The sequence below is a fragment of the Notolepis coatsorum genome, assembly GCF_963971535.1.
Source record: "Notolepis coatsorum genome assembly, chromosome: 17".
NCBI lineage: Eukaryota > Metazoa > Chordata > Actinopteri > Aulopiformes > Paralepididae > Notolepis > Notolepis coatsorum.
Genome location: NC_140181.1, coordinates 48,027,427 through 48,044,987, shown reverse-complemented (window position 1 = coordinate 48,044,987; position 17,561 = coordinate 48,027,427). Strand labels below are relative to the sequence as shown.

The window sequence follows — 17,561 nt, the reverse complement described above, 5'->3', positions numbered from 1 at the left end:
TTACAAATGTGTTTATTATTGAATGGATCTGACATCATCTGAGAGAGAGAGAGAGAGAGAGAGAGCGAGAGAGAGAGAGAGAGCGAGAGAGAGAGAGAGAGAGAGAGAGCTGTGCGTGTTTGTGTTGGGCTATTGGAAACGTCGTTGCATTTGACTGACTGATCATATATTGATCGATGGCAATGGTGATAATATTCGCCAATGCGTGCCTTGTACATGTTTGCAAAATGTTTGGTATAGCGCCCCTAGTGGCGAAGTAACCACCGGCCGCCACTGAGTCGCCGTCCACAACGTCCAATCCCCACCCACCGGCTTTCCCACCCTCTAACACTTGCCAATTGTGTTAGTATGAACAACCAGCCAGCCGGTAGCAACGCCGAGAGCTGGGCTCGAACCCAGCGTATCCTGCGTTAGTGGCGAGCACCTTGCCCACTGCGCCAATCAGCCGCCCTAACAAAATGTTTTTAAAATAATAATAACTCAGGGTTCCTGCAGGTTTCAACAAGTTCAATTTAAGACTTTTTAAGACTTTTTCAAGACCACTTTGAATAGAATTCAATACCTATTTCAGAGCCACATACTGGCAAAAGAAACTATGAAGGAACATTTGTAAATCCATACAAATAGTTAAAAATCCATACAAAAACATTAGAGTTTAAAGGGGACATGCATTATAAATGGCTTTTTCCAGTATTTAGCATTCTTTTATAGCAATAGAGGTTAGTTACAATGGGTCTGTGTCTCTAATTACCATATTGACTCATCAGTCTAGTCTCGAGTTCACGAGATCTTCCCTCACTCAAGCTGTTCTGATTTGACAGTTTTGCTGACGTGAATATAGCACTGATTTGCATAACTAACGCCCCCCCTCTGGTTGACAGCGACAGCAGAGTGAGTGGAAATATCTTCACTTCCTCAAACAGAGCGAGGCAGAGAGAGAACGAGAGAGAGAGAGAGAGGGAGAGAGAGATAGAGGGAGAGAGAGAGAGAGAGGAGCTTCTTCGGGGAAACAAACACACGCATTTTACACACAACCTGACGGCGCGCGCAGGGAAACACAAACACACACGCATTTTACACACAACCTGACGCGCGGGGCTTCTCCCTGGTAGAGGGACCGCGGCGCAGGAGTGTGTGAAACACAAACACACACGCATTTGACGCGCAGGGCTTCTCCCTGGTAGAGAGAGAGAGAGAGAGAGAGAGAGAGAGAGAGAGAGAGAGAGAGAGAGAGAGAGAGAGAGAGAGAGAGAGAGAGAGAGAGAGAGAGAGAGAGAGAGGGACCGCAGTGCAGGAGTGTGTGAAACACAAACACACAACCTGGACCGCGCGGGGGAAGCAGTGGAGATAACTTGTCCCTCCCTCCCTCCCTCCCTCCCTCCCTCCCTCCCTCCCTCCCTCCCTCCCTCTCCCTCTGCCAGTCGCAGACTGTGGGTGACTCTCACTCAAAGCGCTTATGGGCGGAGCCCATCCAAAAATGGCCTGAAATCCTGAGGCTGAAAAAGAATGCTTTTGAGTACTTTTTTTATATAAAACAATGAATAATATATATTTTTTAAACGTTCTGATGTGTTCCATAGACTCTCAGGAATTGTGTAAAGTTGCCCAAATAGTGCAAGGAATAGCAATGCATGTCCCCTTTAAAGATTACAGTACTGCTCACTATGCAGCAGTACATTTCCCCTAAAAAGTAGAATCATAGAAGTAACTTCCTAAATCCAATAATATTTTTAAGACCTATCAAAATCATATTTAAGACCGTTTAAAGACTTTTGAAGGCCTACAATTATGATTATTAAATGTAAGACTTTTTAAGATCCTGCTAACTGAAGACGTACACATGTGCTTCTCCAATCTTCTATGTGGTGTGAATTTATCTTTAAGAACAGCTCTGCACACTGCTTATAATGTTACCCAACACAAAGACATTCACACGCTACACCAGATACACATCAGCACATGAAAGCTGTTGACTCACAAATCTAACACAGATCAAACCCTGACAAACTCAAGGTGTCTGTATGTCTGACGCGTATACTGCCAGTTCATCCACTGCTGACCTACAGCACAGACGCATGGTGTGCCACTTTGATGATGCGTGCTGACTGAGGGATTTTGTCAGTGTTGGTACAGTACCGTGACAGCTGTGCTATTAGGGGGCTTGTCAGTTTTAGTGGGACACGGGTTTGATCTAGACTTAACCTCTTGACAGGTGTGCAGTACAGCAGTGATGGGACTCCATACACACACACACACACACACACACACACACACACACACACACACACACTCATGAATAATACATAAACACACATACATGCACACATGCAGATACAAATGCTCAAATGCACACACACACACACACACACACACACACACACACACACACACACACACACACACACACAGTACTGACACCCCATCTTCGCAGATTGGCAAATATTACATCACTCCCTGCAACAGTGAGCATTTCAGGGTGTTGTACTCAGCAAGAACAGCAGGGTTGAGGTGAGGTAGGTGCATGGGGGATTGATTCTGCTAAGCCCAGACAGACTACCAGACCTTTTCATCCTGTTGAGTCTGCCCCTCCCATCTCCCCTCCCTCACTCGTCTGTTGTCTGTGTCCTACGTGCTTGTTGGGAAGGTCACTGGCTAAACGTAATCCATTAGAGATGATTGCAATTAGCAACATTTTCAGGTGCTTTTTGGGGGCTGTATAACCCATAGAATAATGCAGTCGAATGTATCTAATGGAGTTTTTGACCACTAGTTATTGGTGGGCTGGATGGGAAGATTCTTGGTGTGATGGATGGGAAGATTCTTGGTGTGCTGGATGGGGAGGGTCTTGGTGTGCTGGATGGGGAGGGTCTTGGTGTGATGGATGGGAAGATTCTTGGTGTGCTGGATGGGGAGGGTCTTGGTGTGCTGGATGGGGAGGGTCTTGGTATGCAGGGTCTTGGTGTGATGGATGGGGAGGGTCTTGGTGTGCAGGGTCTTGGTGTGATGGATGGGGAGGGTCTTGGTGTGCTGGATGGGGAGGGTCTTGGTGTGATGGATGGGGAGGGTCTTGGTGTGATGGATGGGGAGGGTCTTGGTGTGATGGATGGGGAGGGTCTTGGTACTGTAGGCTGGGGAGGGTCTTGGTGTGCAGGGTATTGGTGTGATGGATGGGAAGGGTCTTGGTGGGCTGGATGGGGAAGGTCTTGGTGGGCTAGATGGGAAGATGCTTGGTACTGTAGGATGGGGAGGGTCTTTGTAGAATAAAATGAAATAAATAAATAAATAAATAAATAAATAAATAAATAAATAAATAAATAAATAAATAAATAAATACAAATAATAACAATAAATAATCACCTATTTTTTCAACAGGATCTGTAATGTATTGTGATTACTATTTCTTTGGTGTGCCCCCTCCCTTCTTCTACTTAAAGTTAAAAGAGTAGTTAAAAGGACACTCAACCCCCCCCACCCACCTTGTCCCGCTCAGGCCAGGTCATACATTTTTAACACCTCCGTTTTCTAAATAAATCCTGTCCACACCAACAGTGTTTTAGAAATATTAACATTTTCCAAAAGCTGTATTTTAAAATCCGTTTTTTTTTAATCTCTTCAGTGACCTAAAACAAATTGGGGACGGGAGGCCAAAATGCAGAGAAAATACTACATAAAAAAAAAAAAAAAAAAAATATATATATATATATATATATATATATATATGTATACGTGTGGACAAGGCCTCAGCCACAGATCTCGTTAGTCAACATATTGGTGTTTAATATATCGCAACCAATTGCTAAAACGTTGTACATCAATCTACACGGTAGGTGTTTGAAACCACTTGAAAACAGTTCAATTGTGTCCTTGGCTGAAGTTTGCACAAATGTAGTGGCATAGTGGCATATGTTTCACCTGTTTGAACTGAAATGGGCCCCACTCACTAGCATTGATAAAGCAAATGCACACTGTGCCAATGTGGATAACTGATGTGCGGTGGAAGAGCTTTAAAAGGCACATCATCAACACAGAAAGATGTTTACTGACAAAGTATTTCACCTTGTAGAAGAAACCTTGCTCCTGACATAAACAAACTAATGTAAATCTCTGGTCTAGTTGAGTTGCATCATGGTGAGTTTGGCACAGTGGCTACTGGCTACAGTAGCTTCCTGCCTTATATGCAAATTTGCCTAAAACATAATATTTTCATTGCCTTGCTATTGTGATTCTGGATATGGAAGATGCATGTATAATGCATCATATCTTGAGAAACTTCAGGATTAGCCATTTCATTCAGTATATTACATGTAGCATTATGCTGTAAGACTTTAGGGTTGAAAAGTAATATGTTGTGAATATAAGATAAGGGCCCCGTGTTTGATCTTGAAACGGGCGCCTATGTGTAGTGGGCGTGGCATCATCTGAAACTAGAGATCTGGATCCATATCGATAGATCTTTATACCAGCCATGTCATGCTAGCTCCCTGGCAAAGTCTCCAAAGTCAAGCTACTTTTGAATTGGGGGAAATTGGCATAGCCATTTTCAAAGGGGCCTCTGACCTAAAGATATCTGAATGAAAATGGGCTCAATGGAACCAAACAAGTCTTCTCTTTAAAGCCATGCCCAATAAATGCCAGTCCCATGAAGATTTAGGCCCAGACGATGCCAGTAGGAGTCACTATTGCAACGACCAGGACTCATAACCCACCAGCTTCCTACCCGCAAATACTGCTAATTGTGTTCGTAAAGAATAACTGACCAAGCCGGAAGTAACGACAGCGGGGATCAAACCCAGATTCCCTGCGGTGGTAGGTGAGTGCTAAAACCACCCAGCCGCCCATGTTTTCCTTCTTTTTGATATGTAGCTCCCTTCTAAAGAGCACCCTCTCGGTCAAGAGCACTCTCTGGGTCACTACTCATCATGTACCTGCTTGAGAGCTCCGTTTGCTGTTGTTCTCAATGCATGACTGTATTTTGACCCTGGCACTGGCACAGGAAGGGGTTCAGTGCCTTGCTGAAGAGGACTTTGACATGGATGGACACACTGGCTGCTGCAGCTGTGACTGTTTGCTATGGCACTCTTTGAAACACCAGACCACCAACAGGCAACACCTTGAGTCCATCCTCACATCCCTCTGCTTAGATTAATAAAGAGCAGAATAATAGTTGAGACGATATTTATCTCTTCCATTTGTTAGGGTCTAATAGCACATTATGAACAGATGACCAGGCAGATGAAATGGAAAACAATATCAGATCACTGTGTGCATGGAAGGGTTCATTAAAAGTAGATTATAGCCAGTTGTGTCAGTCTGTCCCCTAAAACCACAGTTAGCACCGCTTGCGACACTCCCAAGCTTGACGTGTTGTCGGCTAGCGGGAGACAAACTACTTATTTGCAGTGATGACAGCCGTTCGCAGCATATAATTGTGTTTGACAAACTTTAGTATGGCTAGTGCAACTTTAGACAGTCGGCACATCAAAGTAGCGCTCCGAGTCTGAGCAGTGTCTTGTGTGGGAGCATAGGAGGGAGTGTGTGTGTGTGCGTCTTTCCATCGGCTGCTCTTTATACCCAAAACGATTTAGCCAAAACAAAAGCTGAATTTAACTAAATCAGTTCACAGCTCAAAATCTCAGATGAAAATACCATTATATATATTCCGTTACCCTTGGCAACGACATACGTGAGTGACAGTAGATTTTATGGATGTCAATTTAGCATTCTCTATTTGCCTAAGTACCAGGTATGCTACCACAGTACAACTCTGTTGACCTTACATCATAGGAAAACACAGGCAGGTATATGAAGTATGAAGGCAAAGGTAAAGAACTCTCTTTTCCGCCTGAGGAGAAAAAATTTAAAAAATCACTCAATCTTGCGAGGCACCGTCGCTTGTAGGAGGCAGAGCCGTATAGGCTCTGGTAGGAGGGTCTTTCAGTGGGTGGGAGAAGAAAAAAAGATACATCTCTGACGCAACCCAGATCCATAGCTTACCATAATTCCTGCCCTGAGACAAAATGGGATTTGAGAGGGAGAACACAGAAAGTAAGGTAAGGATGGTGCAATACACTGAAAACAGGCTGCAAAGAGAACCCCCTCCTTCGTACCTTGATGGTCTTGCTCAGCGCCATGTTGGACGGATGCTTCTGAGCCACCGGGGGACTCCTGCCCACGGGGACGAAGCTCGGCCCCTGCCAGATTGAGATAAGACACACCATCAACAGCACTTCTGGATTGGCGTTCCCAAGACAATGACCCACTTTTAACTGGATTTCATTATGAACCGAAAGCTAAATATTTTTAATACAAGTGATGTACTTTTTTTCTTTTTTACATTCTTTTTTTTCTGTAAGTATACTTTTGTGCTACTTGGGACTTTACTTGGAGTATTTAGTGAACTTGATACTTTTACTCCCCTACATCTCAGAGGAAATATCCTACTTTTTTACTAAACTTTCTCTTAATCCTATTATAGTTACTGGTTACTTTGAAAACAAGTTTTTTTATTATGATAAATGTGGTATCAAAAGGTACATCATAAAGTATGTCATGGAGAATGCATACTTTGGTAGAGTACATTCAATATCAAATACTTTTATGATTTTAATACAGTCGATTTTTATCGAAGACTTTTACTTTTATCAGAGTACTATTCTATCACAGTATTCTACTTTTTTGTGCACTTTCTTCACCACTCATCTATGACTTAAAGCTATAATGTGTAATTGTGGCCCCTTCTGGCCGTGAGTGGCATTGCCTCTGTGTTTTCAATCCATGTGAAATCTGATTCCTCTGTTGCCTCTGTGTGCTCTCTTTTGCATTCAGACTGTCTGCAGAGCGTCCTCGTAGTTTTTTGGCGGTTGAGGTGGCTGTGTATTGGTTGTCCATTGTCACAGAAAATACCTGTGTTCTGTGGGAAAAGTCACATCTCGTTTGTTCCGGGCGTAGTCTGGTATTGCGAGATTGCTGACCAAGCTGGTCGCACTTTAAAAAAAAAAAAATTTATTATCTTTATTCGCTTTTTTTGGTCGCGCAGGACCGACAACTTTTTTTTTTGGCCACGCAGGACCGACAGAGGAGAGAGGGAGAAACGGGAGAAGAGGGGAAGACATGCGGCATATGGTCACCGGGTCTGCGAAACGAACCCGGGACGACCGCTTCGCGACTCAGCACGCTATGTGGTGTGCTACTGGAGCGCCCCTAGCTGGTCGCACTGTTTGAGGCTATAACTGAGAAGTGAGTGGTGTTTGAGGCTATAGTGGAGAAGTGAGTGGTGTGTTGAAGCGCTGGTGGTCTGTTTGTTCTGTACATGCTGCAGAACTGAATTAATTACTAGGACAATTACAGATTGTCACTTTAAAGCAGTAGGCGGCCCGCGGGCTGACATTGGCCCGCCAGCAATCATTTCTGGCCCGTCAGATTATTTTGAGAATATGATATTTATTTTACGCGCAGGAAATATTCACTCGGGACGCCAGGGTGTCTTTTATTGTGAAGCTGTATCTATCTACCGGTAGTCATCAAAAGCATGTCTGTCACTATAGCCAATTGAAATGCTAGAAATGGTGACGTGGACTGGGAGAACCAATGGAATAGTCCCACCGGGCCGCGTGTATATTTCCCTAACGCACTTTCACTTCCGCGTTCGAGATGGAGTGAGTAACAAAATGTGTTAAAAAAAAAAAAAAAAAAACATCTTTGGATAGCTTCTTTGCAACGGGGAAATATAACGCTTCTTTTAATAAACAGGAGCCATACTTAAAATACGGGTTTATCGCAACAGGTCGGTGATTCTTGCGTGCCGAGCCGACGTCCTCTCTGCATAATATGTGGCGACAACAACAACAACAACGAGGAAATGATGACAACTGTGTTCAAGTTGGCAGATAAAGTAGCTGCATTCAACTCCAATCTGGAATTGGAGGGCGGCGAGTGGATATGTGACATGTTTCAAACATTAGCAGGGATTTTGGAGGACTTAACAACAAACAAGGCATGGTGAGTCGTGTTTTCATGCATTCTGATCTGTTCATCACTCGCTGTGGTGATCTGCAACAGCAGATCTGCTGTTCATGAATGAATGAATGAATGAATGAAAACTTTATTTAACAGATTGCAGAATGGGTACAATACAGTACGGTGCAATACACACAATTGTTAAGGGGATGCAGACCAGCGAAAAACGTTTGTCTTTTTTCACTATATTAAATTAGCCATTGTTTTTGATCCTGGCCCGCCAAGCAATGGCTTGGGGAAAATCTGGCCCGTGGCCAGATCGAATTGCCGACCCCTGCTTTAAAGGAACATGTCAACATTATGGGAAATGCGCTTACCGTCTTCTTCAGAGTCAGACAAGAAAATAGATACCAATTACCTGTCTGTGCATTCAGTAGAAAGCTATCTGGCTTTGAGCTAGCCTAGCTTAGCACACATAAATGGAAGCGGATACGGACCGCTATCTGAGCTTAAAACTCAGGGAGAGGTGTTTTTGGCCAACAGCTAGGCTAGCTGGTCCGTATCCCCTTCCATTAATTTGTGCTAAGCTAGGCTAGCGTGCAGCCAGAGAGCTTTCTACTGAAATTGGTATCGAATCGATCTCTGACAGTAAGCACATTTCCCATAATGTTGCCGTGTTCCTTTAACCTCTTAAGCCCGGAGCCCTATTTTCTGAAAATCCGCCTAAAATACATAAATGGAAGATTGCTCCACTTCTACAAGGTCCATTTGGATGTTCTTGGTATCTAGGGACATCTATGGACCTCAGTGAATACTCAATATTGTGTCTATTACTAGGCTTGCTTAAATTGTGATGAAACAAAGGAGAATATGAATTATGATTTTTTTGCATCTTTGACAGTGAATAACACCATGCTAAAAATGACCAGACATAAGAAACTACCACTGAGCTCGTTCAGTACCTTCTTGAGATCACGTGTGCAGAAAATCTAAGGAAATTAATAAAGGGAAGATGATTAAACAGAAGGTTTTGTAGATACAGTACTGAATTCTGCCATCCGACCCATGCAATTTCAAATATTATTATAGAATATAGAATATGAGGCCTATAAATGACCTTATTATAGCCAACGTGCACACTATGGATTGGGCCAAATCTACTCTTCAGTTCAATTTGGATTTAGTATCACCAGGCGTGCATGAAGAACAGAGAATGAAATTGACTATGTACAGTAGGTTTTTTATTCTTGCGACAGCTCCGCCAACTGATTTCAATTCGGATGGTTGCTAAATGTTCACAATAGGGGAGACAAACGAACTGCGCTCCAATATATGCCAATAATGTTCAGTTTTGTGGTATATAATCCTGAGTAATAAGAGAAATAAAAAAAATGCATACACTAGTAATTAGCTTGAAGGCAGCTAGAAGCCGTTGGGAAGTGTAGTTTAAAAAAATACCAACGCTCATTGAGAAGTCTGGATGTCCTCTTCTCAAAATGACTACAATCGTCATCATTCAGCGACAAACGCTAATTCAAAATGGCGGATCGCCGGGATCAAAACAACACATTTCAAAAACTAAAATCTCACTAATAACACTTTAACCTATTGGTAAACAAACGTATTGCTGAAAATATACACTATGACTGCTGTTGTGACATGGTTAGGATGTTTACTCTTGAATACGTTTGAGAAAAAAACCCGATAATTATGTCAGACAGTCTAGAGAGACTGATTTATGACGTGATGTCATTTGCGGTCCGGTACCGGACCGCACAGGCGGAAGAGGTAGTGTGGTTCAGACTAAGTTAGATCAGTAGCCATTACAATGTGCACAATGCATTTTCAATATTTTCATATTTCTCTGCCACTCTGTACAACTGTATACCGTTTATGAATTTAAATGGTAATCTGCGTAATTGCTTTCGGTATTGTGTCAACCTTTGCTTGTGGACTACAGACGGAGATGAGATAACTCCAATAAACAGATAAATACATTTATAAATCTGTAAAATCCCTACTTCAGGTTACATCTGCCCATCAGATAAGAAACTGCAGATTTCTACAACCAAAGGGCACAAACACAAACCCACCAAACCACAGCAGATAACGTCAGATCCTATGGAAATGTTATCTCCAGTCCTCCTTCTGCCTCTGTACTGCTGCCAGGCACTGAATTAACTCTCCGGCACGTACCGTTGTCACAATCGCCTGGTTTTGCCCTTGGTATCAATCAGCTGTGATGTGGTTAATAATCCTTTGGGTTTATGAGGAAGCACTTGATGCCTCAACTGTTAGTGGCAATTAATCTAATTTAATTTTCAATTACGATTTTAGCTTCAGACGATTATGAAAACAAGATACCGGGTAATACACTTTTTGCCAGGTCATGTTTTTGAGCCAGGGGGTGTTTTGGTTTTTCAGTTTAATTATATAGTGCAAGGAAATCCACTGTTAAAACTACATGTTTAACTTTTTTTTTTAAGTTCAATAAATGCAGGATGTTTCCAAAGTCAATGAGTAATTGTATTAAATATTAAATAATTAAAAAAATACCAACGCTCATTGAGAAGTCTGGATGTCCTCTTCTCAAAATGACTACAATCGTCATCATTCAGCGACAAACGCTAATTCAAAATGGCGGATCGCCGGGATCAAAACAACACATTTCAAAAACTAAAATCTCACTAATAACACGTTAACCTATTGGTAAACAAACGTATTGCTGAAAATATACACTATGACTGCTGTTGTGACATGGTTAGGATGTTTACTCTTGAATACGTTTGAGAAAAAAACCCGATAATTATGTCAGACAGTCTAGAGAGACTGATTTATGACGTGATGTCATTTGCGGTCCGGTACCGGACCGCACAGGCGGAAGAGGTAGTGTGGTTCAGACTAAGTTAGATCAGTAGCCATTACAATGTGCACAATGCATTTTCAATATTTTCATATTTCTCTGCCACTCTGTACAACTGTATACCGTTTATGAATTTAAATGGTAATCTGCGTAATTGCTTTCGGTATTGTGTCAACCTTTGCTTGTGGACTACAGACGGAGATGAGATAACTCCAATAAACAGATAAATACATTTATAAATCTGTAAAATCCCTACTTCAGGTTACATCTGCCCATCAGATAAGAAACTGCAGATTTCTACAACCAAAGGGCACAAACACAAACCCACCAAACCACAGCAGATAACGTCAGATCCTATGGAAATGTTATCTCCAGTCCTCCTTCTGCCTCTGTACTGCTGCCAGGCACTGAATTAACTCTCCGGCACGTACCGTTGTCACAATCGCCTGGTTTTGCCCTTGGTATCAATCAGCTGTGATGTGGTTAATAATCCTTTGGGTTTATGAGGAAGCACTTGATGCCTCAACTGTTAGTGGCAATTAATCTAATTTAATTTTCAATTACGATTTTAGCTTCAGACGATTATGAAAACAAGATACCGGGTAATACACTTTTTGCCAGGTCATGTTTTTGAGCCAGGGGGTGTTTTGGTTTTTCAGTTTAATTATATAGTGCAAGGAAATCCACTGTTAAAACTACATGTTTAACTTTTTTTTTTAAGTTCAATAAATGCAGGATGTTTCCAAAGTCAATGAGTAATTGTATTAAATAATTGTGATTATGACGAGAACTCTTTATTGCTCTAGAGTTCTAGAGCATGACTGTAGCCAGCATGGCTTTCAGAGAGAAAACGAAAATTCTAAATTGACCATTAGTGCAATGGAAGGAAAATAAAGAGGCATTTGCACAGTGCTTAGTTTGTGTCAGAGGTTGCCATGGCGACTCCTACCTGGGGCACCACGGTGTGGTTGCACAGGAAGGTCTGGTATTTCAGGGGGATGTGGACACTCTCCTTGGGCCGCAGGTAGACCTGGGGCACCACATGGTCCTCCCCCAGGTGGAACATGTTCTCTTCCAAAGGGGTGAGCGTTTTGGTCAGTGCCTTGAAGTGCCTCCACTCATCTGTGTTTGTGATGACACTGGGAGGAGAGAGAGAAAGAGAGAGAGAGAGAGCGAGAGAGAGAGAGAGATAGAGAGAGAGAGAGAGAGAGAGAGAGAGAGAGAGAGAGAGAGAGAGAGAGAGAGAGAGAGAGAGAGAGAGAGAGAGAGAGAGAGAGAGAGAGAGAGAGAGAGAGAGAGAGAGAGAGAGAGAGAGCGAGAGAGAGAGAGAGAGAGAGGAGATGAAGAATGGAATAGATCTTTATCTTTAGAAGAATGGAATAGATGAAGTCTGGCTTGAAGGTTGGAGAAGTGACAATGGGATCGGAGGGTTGCTAGTTGGAATCATTGGACTTGCAGGGCAGTGGATACTGTAAGTTACTCAAGATACCATTGAGCAAGGCATGTAACCTTCAAACCCGCTCCAGTGGAGTGGTTTACAGCATTGCGAGTGTGAAGCACGGCATTGATGATGTTAAGCGTACCTGGTTAAATCCCCTGTAGAATTAACAATAATACATCATATTATGTCAGATTAGCAGCTGTCATACATTGGTATAATTACCATTGCATTACATTGAGAGTGAGACCTTTACCAAAACAATTGGTAGCTAATTCTACCAAGACTTTAATGTCACATGAAGTCTGGTGCTTCCTGTTTCAAAGGAGATGGTAGAAACGTACTGTAGGATGGTATTTTAGTTGATAAAGGTTCTAAGTCTGTTTAGAAAGGCTTCCTTTGTGCCACAATGCAGTTCAGCAAAATTACATGTAATTTTACTTTTAACAACAGAGATGACAGAAAACACATAATACAACACAAATAACCCCACCTCCCATATCCAACCCCCCACATTACCCACAAGTTAGGAAAAAAAGATCAAATAAATACGTTGTGATGATAATCAAGTACATCCTTCCAAAAGTTCCAAAATGCTTGGGCCACCCCCATAAGCAGTGAAACAATGCACATTATATTTTACACATTGGTCTGAAATACTGGCATCGACATGATGGATTAGAGATGGGGTAATGTCAGCATAACCTACTTGTACTGTAATTATTTAAATAGTTCCAGGTCTGAACCTGGTCGTTATGACAAACTTCCTCCCATTCATCAACTGTTATCTCTATACCAAGCCAATATTTTACTTGATCTAAGTATATCATAGATCAGAGATACCTGACCCTGGCCATCAGAGTAATGTACTATTATATTTTCCAAAGCAGAAAGAGGTGGCATTTGGACTGAGTTACCTCATCTTACCTTATCTGTAAGCAATGTTTTAACGGTATGTCATATTTATTTTATGCAGATCCTCAGAAGCACGTCAGAAGCACTTCATCATTATCATACATATCCATGATCTAGGCAATACTTTTGTCTGCCCATGTCTTAAACCTGTCTTGAATCTGTCTTGAACCCCTGCTTTAACCCATAAACAAAAACAATGCTGATTAATTTTGCACATAATATCACATACATCTCAAAACTCTACACAGTTTTGCACACATTCATTTAGTTTGAATATGGCCACCAGTGATGTCATCGGGGACATTGAATCCTTGCGTTGTGTTAATTACAGCTCCATGAAATGATGTTGATGAAACATAGCAATACCTTGTCTTATAGTGACTGCTACCTTATCATTCCATTGCGCTCTAATTAATACAAAACAAGTATTCAGTGTACCTGATGACATCACTGGTGGCCATATTAAAACTAATTGAGTCAATAACTGTCAAACTAAATGAACGTGTACAAAACTCTTGAGTTTTTGGATGTGTGTGAGATTATGTGCAAAATTATTTCTTTTTGGTGAAGTGCCCCTTTAACTTCTTAGGGGAGTCAAAATACAGGTAAAGCATTGGGGACAGAGGATGTGGTGCTGCGTTGCACAAAAGAGGAGGCAGACTTACTTGATTGGTTCATATATATGTGTTTGAGCTATGGCAGTTGTAACTGAGGGGTACAATTCCCTGACTGTATTACTAGATATGATACTTACTACCACTACCTTTGTACTTAATATTCGGCCACCCAGTACACGGCATAAATATATTATGATGAACACTGTCACGTAGATGAAACGGATCCAACACAAATGTACGAATTAGAAATAGGTCTTTATTTCTACACAGCGATGGTGTGTAGAGCAAGCACTTAATCAAATCAATCACATTTATGAATGGGAATTAGTATGCACTTTTATGGCAAGAGTATTCGTCGGTATATCAATAGAGAATGTCCAATCTCTGAAGGCGCAGGTGGTACATATACGACCTGGAATAGTTTAAGGAAGAACAGCAATGATACTTTAATGATTATAGACTGGATACACTAGGGGGGGGTTAATCCGGTCGCTTGTAAGCCGACAGGAGTAGGAAGGGGGGGGGGGTAAAATCCGGCTGCCTCATCCGGCCAAGGGTATCCCAGGTGAACCCACTGTAGTGCCGTTCAATGCGCCGGCGATCCTTGGACCACAGATGAAAGCAGATGGACTCTTTGTGGGCCGGCTCTCTCCGGTCCACGGGGGAGAGACGTGAAGCGACCTCGTCTTGCAGAGCGTCTCCTCACCTTGCGTCCTCTCCAGGGGGGGGGGTTCCAACACACGGCAGTGTCGGGGGTCTTTATCCATGGAATAATCAACGTATACAAAGCATAATCCGTGCCTGGGAAGGCGGGCTGTCGTCGGTAGAATAATCCGGTATACAGGTCCACTCGCTCGTCGGCTCTGGGGCTCCTCGGGTGCAGCTTCACGTGGGGTCAACCACCCTGGATAAGCAGCCAGTTCTCTGCCCGAAACGATGGGGTACTGACCACGGTAGTATTCTCACCGTACGAAGCACTATATATTAACAGACTATTATTAGCTTAATAGACTACGTCCAACTCGACGATATAGTGCCAAATATGACTATTCAAATATTAATATACACGATGTCTCAATACCGATGGTAGGCGAACTTGGCCTTACTCCCACACGTGGCGTCGCGGGGAGGCTTTACGTCTGTGACTCTATTGGAGGGTAAGAAACTGGACTGAAAAGGAAGTCCTACTTTAGTAGCGCAGTATATATACGCACTATGAACAAATAGTCCCATTAGTGGTGCGGTAGCCAGATTCCTACGCGGAACTAGGACTTGTTCGTACATGTTGAGCGGTACGTTTGAACTGGGTCTGGGGGTATGGCAGCCTGGCACCAAGGTCTCGACCAATAGTAGAATGGAGACTATTATGGGATGTTCAGTAGGCTAGAATGGATATTCAATGCATATTGTACAAGGAATATACAAGGGATATCAGGGAATATTAGAGAATATACAAATACAATTAAATATATATATATAAATAAATATATATATTCGGTTTAATCTGGCCCTTCACAACAGCAGTAATGTTATATAAACGGAACCAGAGATGAACATTTAGAATTAAAGGGGCTATGCGTTATAAATGTCATTTTTCAGTCTCTAGCATTGTATTATAGTAATAGGAGTTCGTATCAATGTGTTTTTGGGCCTAAATACTATATTGACGAATTCCTCAGCTACAGCCCATCCCCTGTTTGCCTCTAGTAAATCAGGTCATGTTGATTTGACGACCTGGTGCACGTCACAGGGCGCTGTTTATAGCGCACGGTGATGTGATTGGCTCTGTGGTTTTAGTAATGCCCGCCTCCATTCTTCGACAGACAGACCGGCGTTAGCTCTCGGGACTCGGGAGCGATCGCTAGCTAGTTAGCACCAGCCGGGGCCGGCGTTAGCAACCGGGGGCGTCGCGGAGCATTCAGCCTGCTGGCTACCTAGATCCACTTCAACCAGCGTCGCGGAGCATTCAGCCTGCTGGCTACACAGCTTGTCGGTGTGCTAATAGCCTCTGCAAGCTAACGGTAGCTGGCTCCAGGCTATTAGCACATCGACAAGTTGCTGGAGCTCCCGACGCTCGGCTGGTTGAAGTGGATCTAGGAATGCTCCGCGACGCTCCCGGTTGCTATCATGTGCAGGTCCTCTTCTCAGACCTGTGTACTGCACACGCATCATGCAAGCTACACATCGCTGCATGTTGATCAATGGTGGCCCACTCGGTGCATCACAGTGGGCTACTATTGTGCTAACAACAACCGCGGTGTCCGGCTTGTCGGCCGGCATGAGTGCTCGATTTAAAATGGTTCTCTCCTCTTTGTATACCTTTGTCCTCACAAGTATTCTGCCAGGGAACTTATGGATACGACAATAGTAGTAGTTATAAGGTGTTTGATCATTGTGTCGTTGTACATATTGTGTATACACCGTTAGAAGCTAACGTAGCTTAGCTTGGTAGCTATTGTGCTAACAACATACCCCGACGTCTAGCTTGTTAGCCGGCATGAATGCCCGATTTAAAATGGTTCTCTCCTCTTCGTATACCTTTTTCCTCACAATTATTCTGCCAGGGAACTTATGGACACGACAATAGTAGTAGTTATAAGGTGTTTGAGCTTGTAACGTTAGTTAGCTCATAGCTATCGTTTGAGCTTGTAACGTTAGTTAGCTCATAGCTCTCGTGTACCACGATAGCTATGAGCTAACTAACGTTACAAGCTCAAACACCTTATAACTACTACTATTGTCGTGTCCATAAGTTCCCTGGCAGAATACTTGTGAGGACAAAGGTATACAAAGAGGAGAGAACCATTTTAAATCGGGTATTCATGCCGGCTAACAAGCTAGACGTTGCAGCATGTTGTTAGCACAATAGTAGCCCACTGTGATGCACCGAGTGGGCTACTATTGATCAACATGCAGCGACATGTAGCTTGCATGGTGCAGTGCTTTGCCCCACAGGTCTGAGAAGAGGACCTGTGGTACCCTTGACTGAGATTTCATAATCAAAACTGTTAGATCAACCCTGAAAACTGAAAATATCTGTGGTAATAGTTCATAACATGGACTCTCAGAGTGATGGAACCTATGTTAGCTTCTAACGGTGTATACACAATATGTACAACGACACAATGATTTACATTATTACAAATATGGTAACGTGGTTGTGGCTTTTACAAATAGTGGTAACATATATATATATAGATAGACAGTACTGCTACATCTCTATATTTATGACATACCATATTTGTATGTAACCTGAAACCTAAGGGGGGACCCTGATGTAAACAAGACGAAAGTCTTTCTCTGGTCTGCATCCCCTTAACAATTGTGTGTATTGAGCTGTACTGTATTGTACCCATTCTACAATCTGTTAATAAAGTTTTCAATCAATCAATCAATCAATAAGACCTCCACCTGGATGGAATGACGGGGAGATGGGCGGAGCTATTTGGTGGGTGGCTGTCACTCAAAGTGTGGGTGGAGCCAAGCCAATAATAGCCTGCTTTCATGAGGCTGAAAAATGCTGGTTTTGAGTACAAGATTAGAAATATAAAACAATGATTATTTTTGGAATAAAAATTACACATGTGTTACATAGACTCACAGGAAGTGTGTAAAGTTGCCCAAATAGTGCTAGGAATAGCACTGCATGACACCTTTAATATATAATACAATCGTGTAACAATGCGGCCTTCCACCCCCCTGTCAAAGGCTTTTCTACCAGAGGTAGAACAGCCGTATCCCAGACAGATAATAATATGTGTAGAATACATAC

General features: G+C 42.6%; 1 protein-coding gene across 1 annotated transcript in view; it reads right to left on the bottom strand.

Annotated features, from left to right (window-relative positions):
- The window catches only part of nphp4 (nephronophthisis 4), a gene marked incomplete at both ends in the record, with an annotated part of 904,050 nt that overhangs the window by 90,605 nt on the left and 795,884 nt on the right, over positions 1 to 17,561 (bottom strand). The window contains 4 exons of the mRNA XM_084333446.1: positions 2,768 to 3,128; positions 5,995 to 6,007; positions 6,108 to 6,191; positions 11,769 to 11,958. Coding sequence (XP_084189572.1) covers positions 2,768 to 3,128; positions 5,995 to 6,007; positions 6,108 to 6,191; positions 11,769 to 11,958 — 648 coding nt within the window. The remainder of the gene's footprint in view (positions 1 to 2,767; positions 3,129 to 5,994; positions 6,008 to 6,107; positions 6,192 to 11,768; positions 11,959 to 17,561) is intronic.